Genomic DNA, 16366 nt, shown 5'->3' on the forward strand with positions numbered 1-16366 from the left:
TGGTCACTCTAAGTGAAATTTCCCTTGGATCCATGGATCACGCCAGATGCGGATTTGCATGTGCCATTGCCCACCCTCCAAATGATTTCTTTTTTCAGTAGCTCTAGGCCATGCATGATGGTCTGCCACGTTGTTGAAGCATTGGCACAGAAGGCGGTATCTACCAAGCACCCGCGCGGGTAATACTTTGCCTTTAACGGTTGAGCGCAAAGGCTGTCCGGAAACTGAATAAGCCGCCAGGCTTGTCTAGCAAGCATTGCTTGGTTAAACAACCGAAAGTCTTTAAATCCCATGCCACCACAGTATTTCTTCAGAAGCATTGCATCCCACGCAATCCACAGTGTTTTCCTTTTCCCATTCTCCACCCCCACCAGAAATCCCTGATAGTGCTTGTGAGTTCATTACAAAGCCTGAGAGGTAGCTTGAAGACGCTCATGATGTAAATCGGTAGAGCCTGGGCAACAACTTTAATTAGTACCTCCTTCATTGCAATTGACATGTTCTTTTCAGTGAAGTCCCGCAGATGCTTAGTCAATCTCTCCTTCAGATGTTGGAACCGAGCACCCTTCATCCTGCCTGAAGGTGTCGGGATGCCCAAGTACCGTGCATCAAACACCGCCTGCTAGACTTGCAATGTACTTTTAACTTGTGCTTGCGCGACTTTCTGATTCTTGCCATTGAACATGATCGAGCATTTAGCTGGATTAACTTGCTGTCTAGTGCATCTTCCATAAGTCTCCAGCACATCCTTCACCTCTGCTGCCTGCTCACCTGTCGCTCTGAAAAACAACAGCGTGTCGTCTGCAAATAAGAGGTGGGAGATACCTGGTGCATTCCTGCACACTTTCAGCTCCTGGATAGCTCCTGTACTCACTTTTCTATTAATCAAGATCGACAACCCATCAGCAACAAAAAGGAATAGATAAGGCGAGAGAGGATCACCTTGCCGTAGACCACGGGTAGGAGTGAACGGTGCCGACAAGATACCATTGAAACGTACAGTATAGCGAACCGAGGTCACACAAGACATCACCCGATCCACCCATGTACTTTGAAAGCCCAGTTTCAGCAACGCTTGATGTAGAAAGCTCCACTCCACTCTGTCATACGCCTTGGGTAGATCCAAATTATATGCACAAAAACTACTCCTTTCATCTGCATTAGAGTTGATAGAATGCAAACACTCAAAAGTGATGAGGGCATTATCCGTAATCATTCTCCCGTGTATGAATGTGCTCTGATTTGGCGAAATGAGATCCTGTAGGAGAGGTCGCAGCCTGTTAACAACGCACTTAGAAACCACTTTATAGATAACGTTACATAAACTTATTGGGCGAAAATCTTTAAGTGTTTCCGGGTGCGGCACTTTCGGTATCAGGACAATGCAAGTGCCATTTACCCCTTCGGGCATGCTTCCTGATGAAAAAATTCCTTCACACCTCGAACAACATCCTCCTTCAACAAAGCCCAATTAGGTTGGAAAAATCTGCTTGGGAGGCCGTTCGGACCCGGCGCTTTGAGAGGACCAATCTGAAATAATGCATCTGCAATTTCCTCATCGCTGTACTCCTTACAAAGCTCTGCATTGGTTGGGCCGTTACAGCCGGTTCCATTAAATCAACAATTTCCTGGGGGTTTATGAGCCCGTCCTTGCTGCATAAGTTTTCGAAATAACTGATGGCCATATCCAGCATCTCCTGCTGCTGAAGGATGACAGCACGATTGGATATTGGATCATCTCTCTCTAGTGAATCCAATTGTCTCAGCTGTTCCAACTGTCGTGTCACATGACCAAACTTTTCTCTACTCCATATCTTTAAATCCTTAGTGATCTCCATCAAGGCCGTCGAGAGGGCGCCCAGATCGTTGCCTGGGTTCCGTCGTAGTCACGCCTCCTCTCTTTCCTCCTCTGATCTTTCCCACATGATTTCATACCGGAAACAATTTCCACGCCTGGCCCGTGCATCCTGTTGGACAGTAAGCAGCAGAGGCTTATGATCAGAGCGAGTAGTAGTAATATGCTGAATACCTGCCTCTGGAAACAGTGCAGACCAATCCGTACTAGCTACTCCACGGTCCAGAGGCCCGCGCTCGACCCTGGTTATTGTTATAGGTCCATGGCAGGCCTGAAAAACCCAAGTCATGCAAATCACAGTGACTCAAAACTTCGCGAAAGTCCAACATCTGCCGCTCAGGACGGGCCGGGGCGTTTCCGAGAAGTGCTTATATTGCTACATTGCTTCGTTAAAGTTACCTATCATCATCCACGGGCCAGACCAAGCCCCACATGGTGAGCGCAAAAGCTCCCACATGTCACGTCTGTTTTCCACTCCAGGTTACCCGTAAACAAATGTTGCTCACCAAGGCACACCATCAGGGCAATCACTCACCAACACATCAATATAACGCTCCCCCTACGACAGCAGGGTAACACAAATTGATTCATCCCAAGAAAGTACAAGACCATCACTATCTACTACTAAACAGTTTCAAAGCCAAGCTTCCAACGCAAATTCTTACTTCTACTAGCACTCATTCTCGTTTCTGAAAGGAAAACGAGCTTGGGGTGGTGCAACTTAACCAAGTTGCACAGTTCCTGGACTGTCCGGGAGTTCCCCAACCCCCGACAGTTCCATGCCAATGCATTCATTGTTCCTGACGGGGCTCAGCATGAAACCTAGATCGAGTCGAGACGTCGTTGGCTTCAGGCGGGTAATTTCCTCACCGGAAATCCCTTGTTGGCCCCCACCTCAAAACGTGAGAACAAGAGCAATCAGGGATTCAAACTCTCGCAGGACACACGCAAGCACGGAAGCACAAGATCAAACCCTAGGCTCGGAATTGTATTTATGGGACACCACCGTCAACTCCAAGTCGTATTCAACCTGGACTACGGGACAAACTCGTAAGCCGACTCCAGATCGTTGGAGGCAGCTACGAAGGAAGGACTCTCGGCTTAGTCCGAGACGAACATAGCGAAACAATCCGCTCCCACAAAACCTAGAGAAGGAATTGTGCAGCGGTTGCAGCCCAGAGGACCCCCCGCCGTCTGCCTGACGAACTCGCTGGCAGTAGATCCCTGAACGCCGGGAAGCATTAGATCGCGACGGTGGTGGCGGCGCCGCCCCAGAATTGCCAAATCGCCTGCTCCGTCATATCCGGAGCCTTTTTGGCTGGGCCGCCCACACGTTGCATGGGTTCTACCTATTGTTGATGGCGCTCTTGGTTTATTGCTGGCTGAGAATATGAACTCTGCAGCACCAGATGGCACGTACTGAATCGGATAGATGTATAAAAACAAAATCATGGCCCTTCTTTTTCTCATGTTTTTGACATGCATTGTGAGGGGATGTGTATGTTTTCGTGGTTTTGACTTCTCGAGTGATCCGAGCGAATTTTGTAGTATTTATCGACAACAAGACATCTACGGTGACTTCATCGAGAGTTTTCCCGGCTTAGTCTTTGAATATGCTCGTGTAGGTAGGGTTTGCGTACGTGCGTTCATAGAGGTGGGTGTGCATGCGTTGTGAGTATCTGGATTGTACTGTGTAATCTTTGAAAAAAAAAGACAAGAACCACCGTGTTTTTTTGTTGTTGCTGTTGTTATTTGTGTAAGATTTGGTCACGTATCCATGTCATTCCTGCTGATGTCGCCGCCGCCGCCGCACGCTCTGCCTGTCTCGTCTGAACATAGGTGTAGTTGCAGTTCAAATTTTCTTTTGGACACGTCGTCACAGAAGCAGTTAGATGCCAGAAAAACATCTTCTGAAGATCTTCCGAAATGGGACGACGAGCATCGCCACTACTTCCATCTTTCTGAAACCACCGCTGCAATTGGTTTCCATGACCAGTGCATGAGCCTGCTTGGTTGGCTTTTTCAACGTTTGTCCAGCTAATAAAATCTAAGCATGCCTGCCTACAAATTTTAGTTCCCAAATCGACGCATCAGTCTTTGTAGTTGTAGCTAAAATCACACCTAGAAATCTCGTCTCTCTCACTCTCTCTGGTGTGAGGCCGGCGTGGCGTGCGAGTTGTGACCAAGAAACTAGACAGAGTCTATGCTCTGATGGAGCCGAAGCAAGTGGGTCTGGTGGCAGCTAGAGTCAGTTTGACCTCACCTGCAAAATTAAACGTGTAAAAAATACACAGTATATAGGATCGGATCGGACCGCCGGGCCACGGCCCATGGAGCGAGATCGATCGAATCACGTGCCGCGCGTGCCATCGCCCCATCGATCGATCGACTAGGTACGATGCCTGCTGCCACCCGCCTTGTTCGAGACTACTCTAATCGCGAAATCAGCAGTAATCAAAACAATGTCATCTTTTGGGGTACGCGCGTGTTAATCCCGTGCACGTTGGGCCAGCCTCAGCGGAGGTTTCATAAGCAGTTTTACGGACATTAAATGTTGTACCACGTCAGCAAATTTATCATAACAGAGTAATTATAAGAAGAAAGAAGGGAGAGTTATTTCATGGAACGAGAGGGAGAGTTTCATCACCGTATGGATACTCCTCTGGTTCGGTTACTAAATTCTCGGTGTCAGTAACTGTTTAACGAAAACTATGCACTCGGACGGGCCTTAGGCTGACTCCATCAGCGTTCCCTAAAGCATCCTGTACTCTATATATAAAGGAAGATTCCGTTCTCTATTGCTCCAGCAGCGTTCTCTAAATGGTTCTCTAAAATAGAGAACGCTACAGGTTTCCTCTATATATAGAGATTCTCTCTCCTCTTCTCTATTTTTTCTTTACGTTTCAAACACTGAATTAAATAAAAATAAAATATGTCCATAGCGTTTGAGGTATGATAAATACGTACGTACAAAAATTTGGAACAAAATACGTTTCTAATATAGGGTTTAATGTATAGAGAACGAGATTTAGAGAACGTTGTTGGAGAGAAATGAGATATAGAGGAGAGAATCTTGTAGAGAATTCTGTAAATAAAGGATGTAGAGGATGGGATTTGGAGGATATCGCTGGAGACAGCCTTAGTTCATGCGCGTGCGCTGCAGACGCAGCCAGAGGCCGACCGTGATCGAGAAGGCTAGACCTAGATGCAGGGGGTTGGTGAGCACAGCAAGCAGGCAGCTGGCTACCGTGCCTAGCTCGTGCCTCGCTCGTGGTGCACGAATCCAAAGGTGGAATCGAACACATGTGCTTTGTCCTTTGTTAATTATTTTGACATGCGTGAGTGTTGCATGTAAATTAACCTTGATTAAACACCACTGATGATAATCCATATGCATCAACGGCGTACGCACCACGGTGCTGCTTGCGTCCATCTCTCTCTCTCTCTCTCTCTCTCTCTCTCTCTCTCTCTCGCTGCTAGCAGGAATATCAGAATATGCTACACGTTTCTGATGAATTGATCGAGTAGGTGTAGTGCCATGTTATCTTGACCCTGTCCGTGTAAGATCGAGTAGGTGTAGCTTAGCTAGATACATACGGTGCCGTCAGAGGACCGGAGCCTCGTCTCTCTCTCTCTCTCTCTCTCTCTCTCTCTCTCTCTCTCTCTCTCTCTCTCTCTCTCTCTCTCTCTCTCGTCTCTGCTGATGCCAATTCTTGACCGCCAACGATCGTCCATGCAGGTCGCAGGACTAGCTACTTGTTGCAAACTGAAACGGACGCGTCCAGAGAAGTAGCAGGCAGCGTGCGCTCGCAGCTGCTGGGACGACGACGACGACGACGACGGGCCGCCTCCTCCGTCCGTTGCCCGGAGCGAGCACGCAGCAACCTCTAGCCGGCCTCCTCGAAAGCTACACTACTAGCTCGGAGGACGATGACGACGTTCGAGCACAATGCAATGGGCTACTCCTCCTCCATCGCGACGCTGTCGATCTCACGGGAGATTTTATTTGCTGGGAGGTGGGCCCCAGCCGCCCGCGTCGATTTCAACCACGCCGGCCGATTGCTTGCTCGGCCCATCAAGCTAGCTAAGCTACTACGTGTATAGCTACTACGGAGCTAGAAAAGCCAAACTTTAATCAGCAACAAAGCAAAGCAGCAGCATTTTTTTTTGGCGGCGCCAGACACCGTAGCTTGGCGAAGCGTGGCACTAAACCAAACACGCCCATCATCACCCCGGGCAACATATCTCCAGCCAGCAAAGTTTGGCGTTACTACCGGTTGTAGTCGGAATCGTGCCAAACGAGCCTATCTACAATGTAAACCTGGCATTGATATACCGGTTTGTTATGGAAAATGTTTCTCAATAACATGAACTCATGTCTCTGCTCCTCCATTCGAATAATAATATAATATTTTGTCGGTCAAGTTGAAACGGTAACGATAACATATCGAAACTCTGGTAAATTTACTCAAGAATTATGTACATGTATTCATTAGTGAGGTGTACTCTCCTCGTTTTTATTTACATGTCATTTTTGTTTTTTATAGATTTAGTTAAAATTGATCAAATTTAACTTAAAACAGAGGGGATATAAGGGACCCCGTGTTTCAATAAGGAAAAAAAAATCTTTTACCAACACCCCCCCGCTCGAAGATAGCCATACGACGACACGTAACGGATGGTCTGGATACACGCACGATGCACGATGCCACGCCACCAGATAAGCAGTAATCTCCCCCCCCCCCCCCCCCAATAAATCGCGGAGAACTGCCTCCTGTCACCGTCGCCAGGATCCCAACCCCACCACCGCGCCCGGGTACTGGGTGGACGGCCTCCGCCGGCGTCGACCTCGCCGTCCCGATCCGTCGACGCCGGCGACGCTCCGGCCGACGTGGACGCCCACGAGCTTCCCGGGATCCGGATGGCGGCCTCCCCAAAATGCCCCTGCCAGGGCAGCCGCAATGAAACGAGCGGCTGGCCTCGCACGTGCCTTTCTTCGTCACTCCACCCGCCGCCTCGCCACCACCCCTTCTCTGCTCCCGATCCGGTGGGCCCGCGCGCGATCCAGTCAACCCCGCCGCTCCTCCCTGCACCCGGTCCACCAGCACCGGTCGCAGGGGCAGCGAGGGGGCGGTGTGCTACGCCACCCGGCGCCCCGTGCGCCGGGTCCGCCCGGGCCGCCGTGGACCCACCTACCCCGCGTGGAATTCGAAAGGCTACCGCGATATATACCCGCCGCGCGGGTACCCGCACCCCGACCACCCAACCCCACACCCGCCTCGGCCCGGCCTCTATCCTTCCTCCCGAATCTCATAAGCCCCCACCGCGCCGCACCCATGGCCGCCGCAATCGGGAGCCCCAGCCGCGCCGCCGCCAGCGCCCCGTCCCGCGCCGCCGCCGGGACCGCCCCCTCGCGCGCGGTGCTGAGGGTGGCGTCCGCCGGTCCCAGTCCCAGGAGGAGGGGCGCGGTGGCCGCGGCGGCAATGCAGCCGGCGAAGGCGGTGGCCGCGGAGGCTTCCACGGCGGCGGCGGAGCTGAACGGCGCGGCGGTCGCGGGGATGGCGAGGCCCGACGCGATGGGGAGGTTCGGAAAGTTCGGCGGGAAGTACGTGCCCGAGACGCTGATGCACGCGCTCACCGAGCTCGAGAGCGCGTTCCACGCGCTCGCCACCGACGAGGAGTTCCAGGTGACGCCACCCGCCGCCGCACCCAACTCCTCTGCCCCTGCCGAACTTCGGATTCGGGGGGATTCCGTAGCCGTTGCTGCTCGGAGATCCATTTTTCACTCGTGGGGAGGATTTGAGCGATCTGGGCACCGTCGTTCGATGGGGGTTGTTTGACCAGGGGATTAAGTTAATACCGGTGCTGATGGTCCGTGATTCACGGTAGTTAGAGGATGCAGCATCTAATTTGCCGGAAAGATTGCACCCTCAGTGAGTTTGATTTGTCGATGGCAGCGGTTCCTGTAGCCATACTGTACAAACTAGCGTTCCACTGTTTCTGATCAGGGACAGGGACCTACCTCAAGAGGATTTGCAAGGAGGACACGAACAGTCCATATATGTCTGACCCTGTTCTCCTACTTTGCAGAAAGAGCTTGACGGCATCCTCAAGGACTATGTCGGCCGTGAGAGCCCCCTGTACTTCGCGGAGCGCCTGACCGAGCACTACAAGCGTGCTGATGGCACAGGCCCTCTCATCTACCTCAAGAGGGAGGATCTGAACCACACTGGTGCCCACAAGATCAACAATGCCGTGGCGCAGGCCTTGCTTGCCAAGAGGCTTGGGAAGCAGCGTATCATTGCCGAGACCGGGGCTGGCCAGCACGGTGTTGCCACTGCCACGGTGTGCGCCCGTTTTGGGCTGCAGTGCATCATCTACATGGGTGCCCAAGATATGGAGAGGCAGGCACTCAATGTTTTCAGGATGAGGCTTCTTGGTGCGGAGGTATGATGAAAACATCCATCTTTCTTAGATTAAGTGTGGACCTGCAACAGTAGTACTTATTAAGAAAAGCATCCTCTATGAGTAGCATGATCTTTGCCTTTTGCAATGTTTGTTGTTAGATATGTGCACACTTTCCTCATCAGTTTCTTGCTTCCTTTTTGCTAAATAACAGGTCAGGCCAGTGCATTCTGGGACAGCAACCCTGAAGGATGCGACTTCGGAGGCTATCCGTGACTGGGTCACTAACGTGGAGACTACACACTACATCTTGGGCTCGGTTGCTGGTCCGCACCCATACCCAATGATGGTGAGGGAGTTCCATAAGGTTATTGGCCAGGAGACCCGGAGGCAGGCCATGGACAAGTGGGGTGGCAAGCCTGATGTGTTGGTTGCTTGTGTTGGTGGTGGATCCAATGCTATGGGCCTCTTCCATGAGTTTGTTGATGATCAAGATGTGAGGCTGATTGGAGTGGAGGCCGCTGGTCATGGTGTTGACACTGACAAGCATGCAGCAACTTTGACAAAGGGTGAAGTTGGAGTGCTCCATGGATCAATGAGCTACTTGCTGCAGGATGATGATGGACAAGTTATTGAACCCCACTCCATCAGTGCAGGGTAAGTTTGTTTGATGTTTACAAACATTCACAGGATTTTAGTTGTCATACACCATGCAAGCTAATTATCTTTTTTTTTTTTAATCATAGCCTGGACTACCCTGGTGTTGGACCTGAGCACAGTTTCTTGAAGGATATTGGACGTGCTGAATACGACAGTGTGACAGATCAGGAGGCACTGGATGGTATGTTTGCTGCTTTCTCTTACCATCTTTTGTAATGTCTGCACCAATTTTTCTAGTTGATTTCCAATCTACCTACTGAATGCTGATAGCATCAGGTTGATGGTGTGAACTTTGAACGCCCTTATATCAGGACTAACTGTTCTAATTAACAACATGCACATTCTGAATTTTCCTGATGTAAATGGAGCAACATCCTGGTCTACGTACTAATTAGCAATAATGAAAGTTACTAGGGGTGTCAACTATCCACTAATATCAGTACAAATGCTCTTAGTGGTGGCACCCCATGTGGAGTGCTTCAAATTGTTGGAAAATTTTAATCAGTGAGGACATCACATGTGCATTATTTTAAACATGTAGAATCAGCAAGATGTGATCCATCACTCACTGATTGTTAAATATTCAGTTTTCAGTTTAGATGTTGGAACTCCAATGGTATGGTCTAGTCCTGGGTTTCCCTATGAGATATGCGAACTGTTTAATGTGTCTTAGCCCTGAGTGTACAAACAACATTTCTGTGTTTTTCTTGTGCTGATGCAGACATGCGATTTTCCCCCCAGAATTATTGAAACTTGTCTCAACAACTGATTCAGTAGTGTACCCACAATTTTCTGTCCTGAATGCTATGTTCAGTATCTGACCCCAGGATGACATTCACATGCAGCTTTCAAGCGTGTCTCTCGTCTGGAGGGCATCATCCCCGCCCTGGAGACCTCCCATGCCCTCGCCTACCTTGAGAAGCTCTGCCCGACCCTTCCCGACGGTGTGAGGGTGGTGGTGAACTGCAGCGGACGAGGAGACAAGGATGTGCACACCGCCAGCAAGTATCTCGAAGTCTAATAAAACACCATAGAGGAGGCTGAACAAGGCTTTTCCATGTCAAAGTTTTGAAGGGTTCGATGATAAATTTAGCGCTGTTCCTTCGGATAAACTACCCAATAATTGCTGGAAGCTTGTATTGTATTAGCTGGTAGCGCCTTTGTTTGTTTGTTTGTTGTCATGTATCAGAATGATGTTGAAGTGGATAACTGAATAAATAAATGCCAAGCTTTCTCCCCTGTTAAACTCTCCGCCACTGCGAAGCTTGCTTGCGTTTGTTAGTAACTCTGATGGTTGAGATTTGAGAAGATCTATCTTTGTGACGCTGTCTCCAGTTGATCCGTCGCTGCTGGGTTGGTAAGGTAATCTAATTGAACTCTGTTTGCTTAACCAGTTGCTGCGCTTAACTGCAATCTGATCTCCATATGTTTTCAGTGGTTGATCCCTCAAGCCGTCACTCTGTGATGTCCATTCCTGTTGATTTGTTGGCCTTTTGCCGCTGGGTAGGTAAAAGGTGATCTATTCGGACTTGGTTTACTGAACCAGTTGCCGCACCTGACGGCAATCTCATTCGAGTGGTTGATCCCTCGTGCTGTCTGAAAATTTGTCATGATCTTTCAGCTGGGTCATCTTCCTCGTGCGAAAGCGAGACGTCAGCCTGCCGAACTGAACAAGTTGGGCTTGTTTTGGTGTCTGGAAAGTCAAGCTTCCCTTCCTGCATTGTTGGTGTCATCTGAGCCCAGCTTTTCAGTGGTTGAGCCCTCACGCTGTCTGGAAAAGCTTTCGCCGCAGGTCAAAAGACAAGATCTCTTCCTCGTACGAAAATGAGACGCTGGGTCGAAACGAAAAAGTCGAGGTTCGCTGCTTCGGTGGCGGAATTCTCAGTGGTGTCAGGGAGTCGTGTCGTGTGTGTGCTCTTCTCCGTTGTAGCAAGCAAGCTGGGTGCCCATGGTTGCCGGACTTGAGGATGGTGAGCCGTCCTGGCGAGCACAGGCACTGAGGCACCTTGCAAGCCCATGATCACCACACCTTGTTGTTCTTAAACTCTTAACACAGAACTCTTAGGCTATTACCATAATTGAGAGAAAAAAATGAATGATGGACGGATAAGAACAGAAGGAATGCTTGATAAAAAATAACAGTCCAATTAACCGGTTCAAACTTTTGAAACCTTCAAAGTCGAATTAACCTCCATGCACGCAGAGAAGAGAACACAGCAAGGTACAGACACATTACAACGGAAGAACTAATCCAATTAAAAGCTATGCATGCATGGTCTAGCTGCTAAGCTGATGAACTTCTACTACAACCCCTGGAGAAAAGAGTGGCAGGTCGACGGATGGGAGGACAGAGAGGAAGAGAGTCAATGCCCGAACCAACCCCCTTGCAAAGTGTTGCGCCCCTCGCCTACTACCTCTGAATCAGAAGGGCAACACCTTGCAAGGAGAGCACGCGGTGCGTTCTTGACTCCCCGCATTGCCGGATCCTCCCGTATCTCAGTTCCATCTGATTTGATTTTGATTCGACCCGCTCTTCATCAATCTCCAGATTCGTTCATCCCCTGCACCCACCAAATTCCAACCGAAATTCATCATCAGTAGATAAAACTATAAAAGATATTGATTCGAATTCCGTTCTGTCAGGCATTCATGCGAGGAGGAAGCGGCGCTGACCATAGGGGTGGTGGTCACCGGGCGCCGCCGCCGCCGCCGGCGGGGTCGGCGGCGAGGGCGGCCTTGATGCGCTCGACGGTGCAGGCGATGAGGCTGTTGACGGTGGCGACGGAGCCCAGGGAGAGCTTGGCGGTGGGGACGGAGTCCACCAGGATCTGGAACGCCACGGTGAGGAGCGACCCGCCGCCGCCCGCGCCGGGCCCGTCGGGCAGGATGGCGAACCCCGACGGCAGCAGTGCCACGTAGTCCGGGTCCCCGCCGTTGAGCACCACGTTCATGGCCACCACGTCCACGGGCGCGTAGATCACGTAGGAGCCCGTAGCGTCCGTGCAGCACTCCTGCAGGATCAGCATGTTGCTCTGGTTCGAGTTCGCGTTCTGCGTTCAGTATCCATGGCCATGGCACCAGTGCTTCGTCAGATCAGATGAGCAGGGAAGAAGAATTATTAGCTACTACTGCTACTGCAGGTGATCTGGATCGACGTACGTTGACACGGAGAAGCGAGACGGCGTTGCCGTGGTCGCGGCCATTGGCGATGTGCGCCATCTCCTGCACGTCGCCGCCGTTGGACAGGATGTCCCACTCGCTGCGGGTGGCGTCGTCGCGGAGGAAGCTGAAGACGCGGGCGGGCGGCACGGGGAGCCAGAAGGAGGTGGCCGCATTGAGGATGATGCCGGGCGGCCGCCCGGGGTCGTCCACGCTCTTGCGCGTCATCACGCGCACGTCCTCGGGCCCGCTCCCCGACAGCGTCGTCCACTGGTGCGTCGTCGACGCCGTCACACCGCCGCAGAAGCTCGCCACCATCCGCTCCGCCAGCCGGAGCATGCTCCGCCGCCCCTCCGCCGAGGTCACCACGCCCGTGTCACCTCCCGCAGGTGCCGCGGGGACACCGCTGGCCATGGCGCTGGCAAGGCGCTCGCACTGCCGCTCCAGCACCGCTGCCCACCGCCGCGCGCCGAACGCCAGCCCGGAGCTCACCAGTGGGCGGTACAGTTCGTGCACCATCGCGTCATCCGCCTCGACGTGCTCCACCCACGTCACGCGGGAGTAGCCGTTTGGCATCTCCCGGATCAGGCAGCCCGAGGGGCGGCGCCGCCCGCGCGTGCCCGCTGCCCCGCCTGTGCGCAGGCCGTCGAGGGACACGTCCACCACTGCCCAGCCGCCGTCTGCGTGCTGCTTGCAGTAGCGCACAAACTGGCTCTCACGGGTCGGCACCAGTGGCGACGGCATCTGGAACTCCGCCGTCATCTGCATCCATTGATCACCTGTATTAGTAACAAGAAACAATCCATACGATAAAATTGAGATGAACAAAATGAATTAGAACTTTTGAGACTACCAGCTGCAGCGCGCCATTGTAGTTGCCAGCGACGCCGGTGGAGAGCACCTCAAGCGTGGCAGCTCGTGACACGATGCTTGAGAACAGTGTCGACCACTGGTTCTGCACACCATGGATGGATTGGTTAGCACTCTCAAATTGTGTACTGATGTGAATTCAGAAGGAAATTAACATCCCAACTTTACTAGTTTCTTACCACGTCCATGAGCATCTCAACCAGGTTGACGTGGTTCATGATCACAACGACAGTCTCCCGCGAAGCCTCAGAGCGGAGCTCCGGAGACTTGGGGCCAACACCCCTGGGGAATCCACAAGCGTACTCCTCCTCATTGAGAGTTTCAGTGGCAGCGCCATCGATGAGGGCGGGGACCCATAGTGGCTCGCCGAGCTGGGCCATGCGCACCAGCTCCTCCATAGCAGCCACGGCGAGCTCGATCACCAGCGGCTTGTCGAATCCTGCCGCGGCTCCATGATGGTGGAGGCTGCTAAACATGTCCCCTGCTCCAGTGATGAGGTGGTGGGTGGAGAGCGGCGGCGGGTAGGGCGCAGCCACAACTGAGGAGATGTTGGATGAGTTGGGCAGCATGCCGGTGGCGGATTTGCCGACATACTTGGCAGCAATGGCTGAGATGCGATCAATCTCGTCACGGAGGCGCATGTTCTCAATGCGGAGGTGGTGCTCGTCGAAGGACATCTCACCGATGACAGCGGTGGCAGGTCCGCCACAGTTGGGGCAGGCAGCATTGGTGAGTGCATCCTTGTATCGTGCATTCTCAGCGCGCAATTTCTCATTCTCTGCCCGCAGCTGCGTGTTCTCCTGCCGCTCCTGCTGCGTCTGCACCACCCATCATTGCAACGCCAATGCCATTCCATTAGCACGAAGCAACATACACACAGCGCAATAATGCAAAGAGGTGATGATCACTCAGTGTCAGTACCTTCATCTGGGTGCGCTTGTTCTGGAACCAGAACTTGACCTGGAGAGGCTCCAGGCCCAGCTCCCGGCTCAGCTCCTTCCTCTGCTTGTCATCAGGGTGTGGGAACTCCTTGAAGAAGCTGCATCATCCATGCATTTGCAACAATATCAAATACTGAAGAGAAAGAAAAGTGCATGTATCACAAGCTACTGCATTGAGAATTTGAGATGAGATGGAATGACGAACTTACGCTTCAAGCTCCTGGATCTGGTGCTGGGTGTGGCGGTGATAGCGCTTCTTGCGGGGCCTCTGCAGGCTGAGGTCCTCCTCCTGCAGTTCCTCCCCGCCGGAGCCCGACCCGATGCCACCCTCCATGTTGTCACTGCCGGACTTGCTCTCCATCAGCAGCTCATCATGGCGTGGGCCGTGCGTGTCACTCCCGCTTGTGGCCGCCTGCTGCTGGCCATGGTTCTGCTGCTGCTGCATCACCACGAGCTGATGCTGCCCATCCATCATGTTCTGCATTACACATTGCAATGTCAGCTGCAGTTTCACCCCAAGCACAATTAACCGAGATAACTTAAACCCAGCATGAAAATTGAACAAAAAAACATGCTGGTGGTTCTTTGGCTTGATCTTACATCACTCCTCTTCAACTGCGACCTCTACATTTTCTGAAACAGAATTTCTCAAGGTATGTATATCATTGTTTCAGAAGAAGGAAGACAAACAGCACGTACTGCAGTACATTTGCAAAATTAAGGTCTCTTGTACTACTTCCTTAGGTAGGAATAAAAACAGGAGCGCATGCATTTACTTGCTGGAGCAAAACGTGGAAGGTTTTAAGATGCCAGCATCTGTACCGACTTGCAAAGACTGTAGGAAGTTTCGGTACGCACCGGGTAGCAATAAATTCCAGAAAGTACCGATTAAGTTGTCGAAAAGGAGCGGTTAAATCCGGAAGAAGAGCACAGCTCCGCACGCTTGAGAAATAAAGGATGCCCCAACTTGAACACATTCAAGTGCACAGCTGGTGCAGCAGCATATACCCAGCAGAAAGCGCTGCACCAACCGTGCATTTCTCAATCTCAGGTGAGTGATGATGGGTGTAGTGGGAGGGTATTACGCAATGCAGCGGATTAATCCTGGAGATACGAGGCCCGCTTTCGGCATTCAATTATCTCCTACTTAAATGCCCGTCTTCCCTTTCATTGAATTTCTAGAAATACGCCGCATAGCTGAATTCATTTCAAGGATGGGGATAAACCACTCAATTTCTCCTACTAGTACGAAAGAAGTGGGGTTTAAGAAATATTGACATTGAAAGCACAGATTCATGAAAAATAAAACATGAGAAGATGACATCCGTCCTCCGGTTCTCACACTACCTACAAGTCGAGCACTCGAAGCCGGGTAGCCGGACAGAGTCCTCAACTAGAGGCTCGACCAACCGAGAGCTATCGCTTGGCTCCAAGATTCATGCACATACACACAGAATCCGTGTTCGCAAGGACAAGATCAATAAGCACCTTAAATATCCCAAACTAGCTAGAACAGGTACTTGTGTAGTACTGCATTTTTCCGGTGAAAATTTCACATAAAAATCAAACAGATACTATGCATAATCAGGTATATGCGCTGGCCAGAGTGAATCCCTGCTGATGAATCACGGAGCAAGAGTTGCACACAAATAAAGAGGTTGGGATGATGGCGCGAGGTGACGAAGATTGCCGTGTTACCTGGCCGAGGGAGGCGGCGTAGCTGGCGAGGCCGCCGATCATGCCCGCCGCCGGCATGTTCCGGCCGGCCGGGATCATCATCCCGCCTGCTATTGCTAGCTATACCCTCCTCCTCCCACGAACCCTAGAACCTCACCATGAGCGCACCTGCCCCTTGCTCGCTCGCTCCACCGGCCGTCCCCGAGCTTGGATCTACGCCTCTGCGACCCGGCCGGCTGCTCGCTGGCTAGCTCCGATCCGATCTTCTTCTTCTTCTTCTTCGCACACGCGCGAGCCGATCGACCGATTCCGAGCTCGCCGATCAAACAGTGAGAGATCGAGTCCAGTGAGCGACGAGGACGTCGGAGGAGCTAGCCAGCGAGCGAGGAGGGAGGGAGAAAGGGACGGCGGCGATGGGGATGGGGGACTGGAGGAGGAAGACGAAGTGGTGGCGGTGGGGAGGGAGGGGTGGGAGGTGCCGTATTGAATACCGGAGTTATTGCGGAAGGGAGCGAGAGGGTGCAATGGCATTCAATGTCGGCGTGGAGTTATTGCATGACACACAGCAGCCTGCTGCGGGTCTCTCTCTCTCTCACTGCTAGAGAGAGAAAGTATGAGGAGAGAGAGAGAGAGAGAGAGGGGTACACCGTACACGTATGGGAGTGATGTACGTAGTGAGCATCCATGGGTAGATGCATCCATCCGTCTGCCATGTTTGACGCTTGTAGAGGAGCATCTAGAGTTCTACTGTTCTAGACATGCATGGTAACTTTCGTACAAGAATGATAAAACTGGACTG

At 51.8% G+C, this 16366-nt stretch overlaps 2 protein-coding genes across 2 annotated transcripts; one reads left to right on the forward strand and one right to left on the reverse strand.

Moving 5' to 3' along the window:
* The first annotated feature begins 7101 nt into the window (after window positions 1-7101).
* On the forward strand, window positions 7102-10166 carry LOC112897110 (tryptophan synthase beta chain 1). Its single transcript, XM_025965308.1, has 5 exons — window positions 7102-7542; window positions 7946-8302; window positions 8475-8917; window positions 9007-9101; window positions 9766-10166. Exons 1-5 carry the CDS (start codon window positions 7192-7194, stop codon window positions 9939-9941), a joined length of 1422 nt encoding a protein of 473 aa, XP_025821093.1. The 5' UTR covers window positions 7102-7191; the 3' UTR covers window positions 9942-10166.
* Window positions 10167-11045: 879 nt separating this feature from the next.
* Window positions 11046-16008, reverse strand: LOC112896207 (homeobox-leucine zipper protein ROC7-like). Its single transcript, XM_025964128.1, has 8 exons — window positions 15589-16008; window positions 14100-14368; window positions 13871-13988; window positions 13129-13767; window positions 12933-13034; window positions 12080-12841; window positions 11594-11970; window positions 11046-11481 (listed from the first exon to the last, which is right to left on the reverse strand). Exons 1-7 carry the CDS (start codon window positions 15667-15669, stop codon window positions 11608-11610), a joined length of 2334 nt encoding a protein of 777 aa, XP_025819913.1. The 5' UTR covers window positions 15670-16008; the 3' UTR covers window positions 11046-11481; window positions 11594-11607.
* Window positions 16009-16366: the final 358 nt, after the last annotated feature.

The sequence above is a fragment of the Panicum hallii genome, chromosome 6, assembly GCF_002211085.1.
Source record: "Panicum hallii strain FIL2 chromosome 6, PHallii_v3.1, whole genome shotgun sequence".
Taxonomy (NCBI): domain Eukaryota; kingdom Viridiplantae; phylum Streptophyta; class Magnoliopsida; order Poales; family Poaceae; genus Panicum; species Panicum hallii.

Bases quoted from the DNA above. Each gene is read 5' to 3' on its own strand.
- LOC112896207 (XM_025964128.1), bottom strand. From the start codon at position 15,669: ATGATGATCCCGGCCGGCCGGAACATGCCGGCGGCGGGCATGATCGGC. The intron at 13,989-14,099 runs GTAAGTTCGTCA...TGGATGATGCAG, and splicing joins CAGATCCAGGAGCTTGAAGC to CTTCTTCAAGGAGTTCCCAC. The intron at 13,035-13,128 runs GTAAGAAACTAG...CATGGTGTGCAG, and splicing joins TTGAGATGCTCATGGACGTG to AACCAGTGGTCGACACTGTT.
- LOC112897110 (XM_025965308.1), top strand. From the start codon at position 7,192: ATGGCCGCCGCAATCGGGAGCCCCAGCCGCGCCGCCGCCAGCGCCCCG. The intron at 8,918-9,006 runs GTAAGTTTGTTT...TTTTAATCATAG, and splicing joins CCCCACTCCATCAGTGCAGG to CCTGGACTACCCTGGTGTTG. The intron at 9,102-9,765 runs GTATGTTTGCTG...ATTCACATGCAG, and splicing joins AGATCAGGAGGCACTGGATG to CTTTCAAGCGTGTCTCTCGT.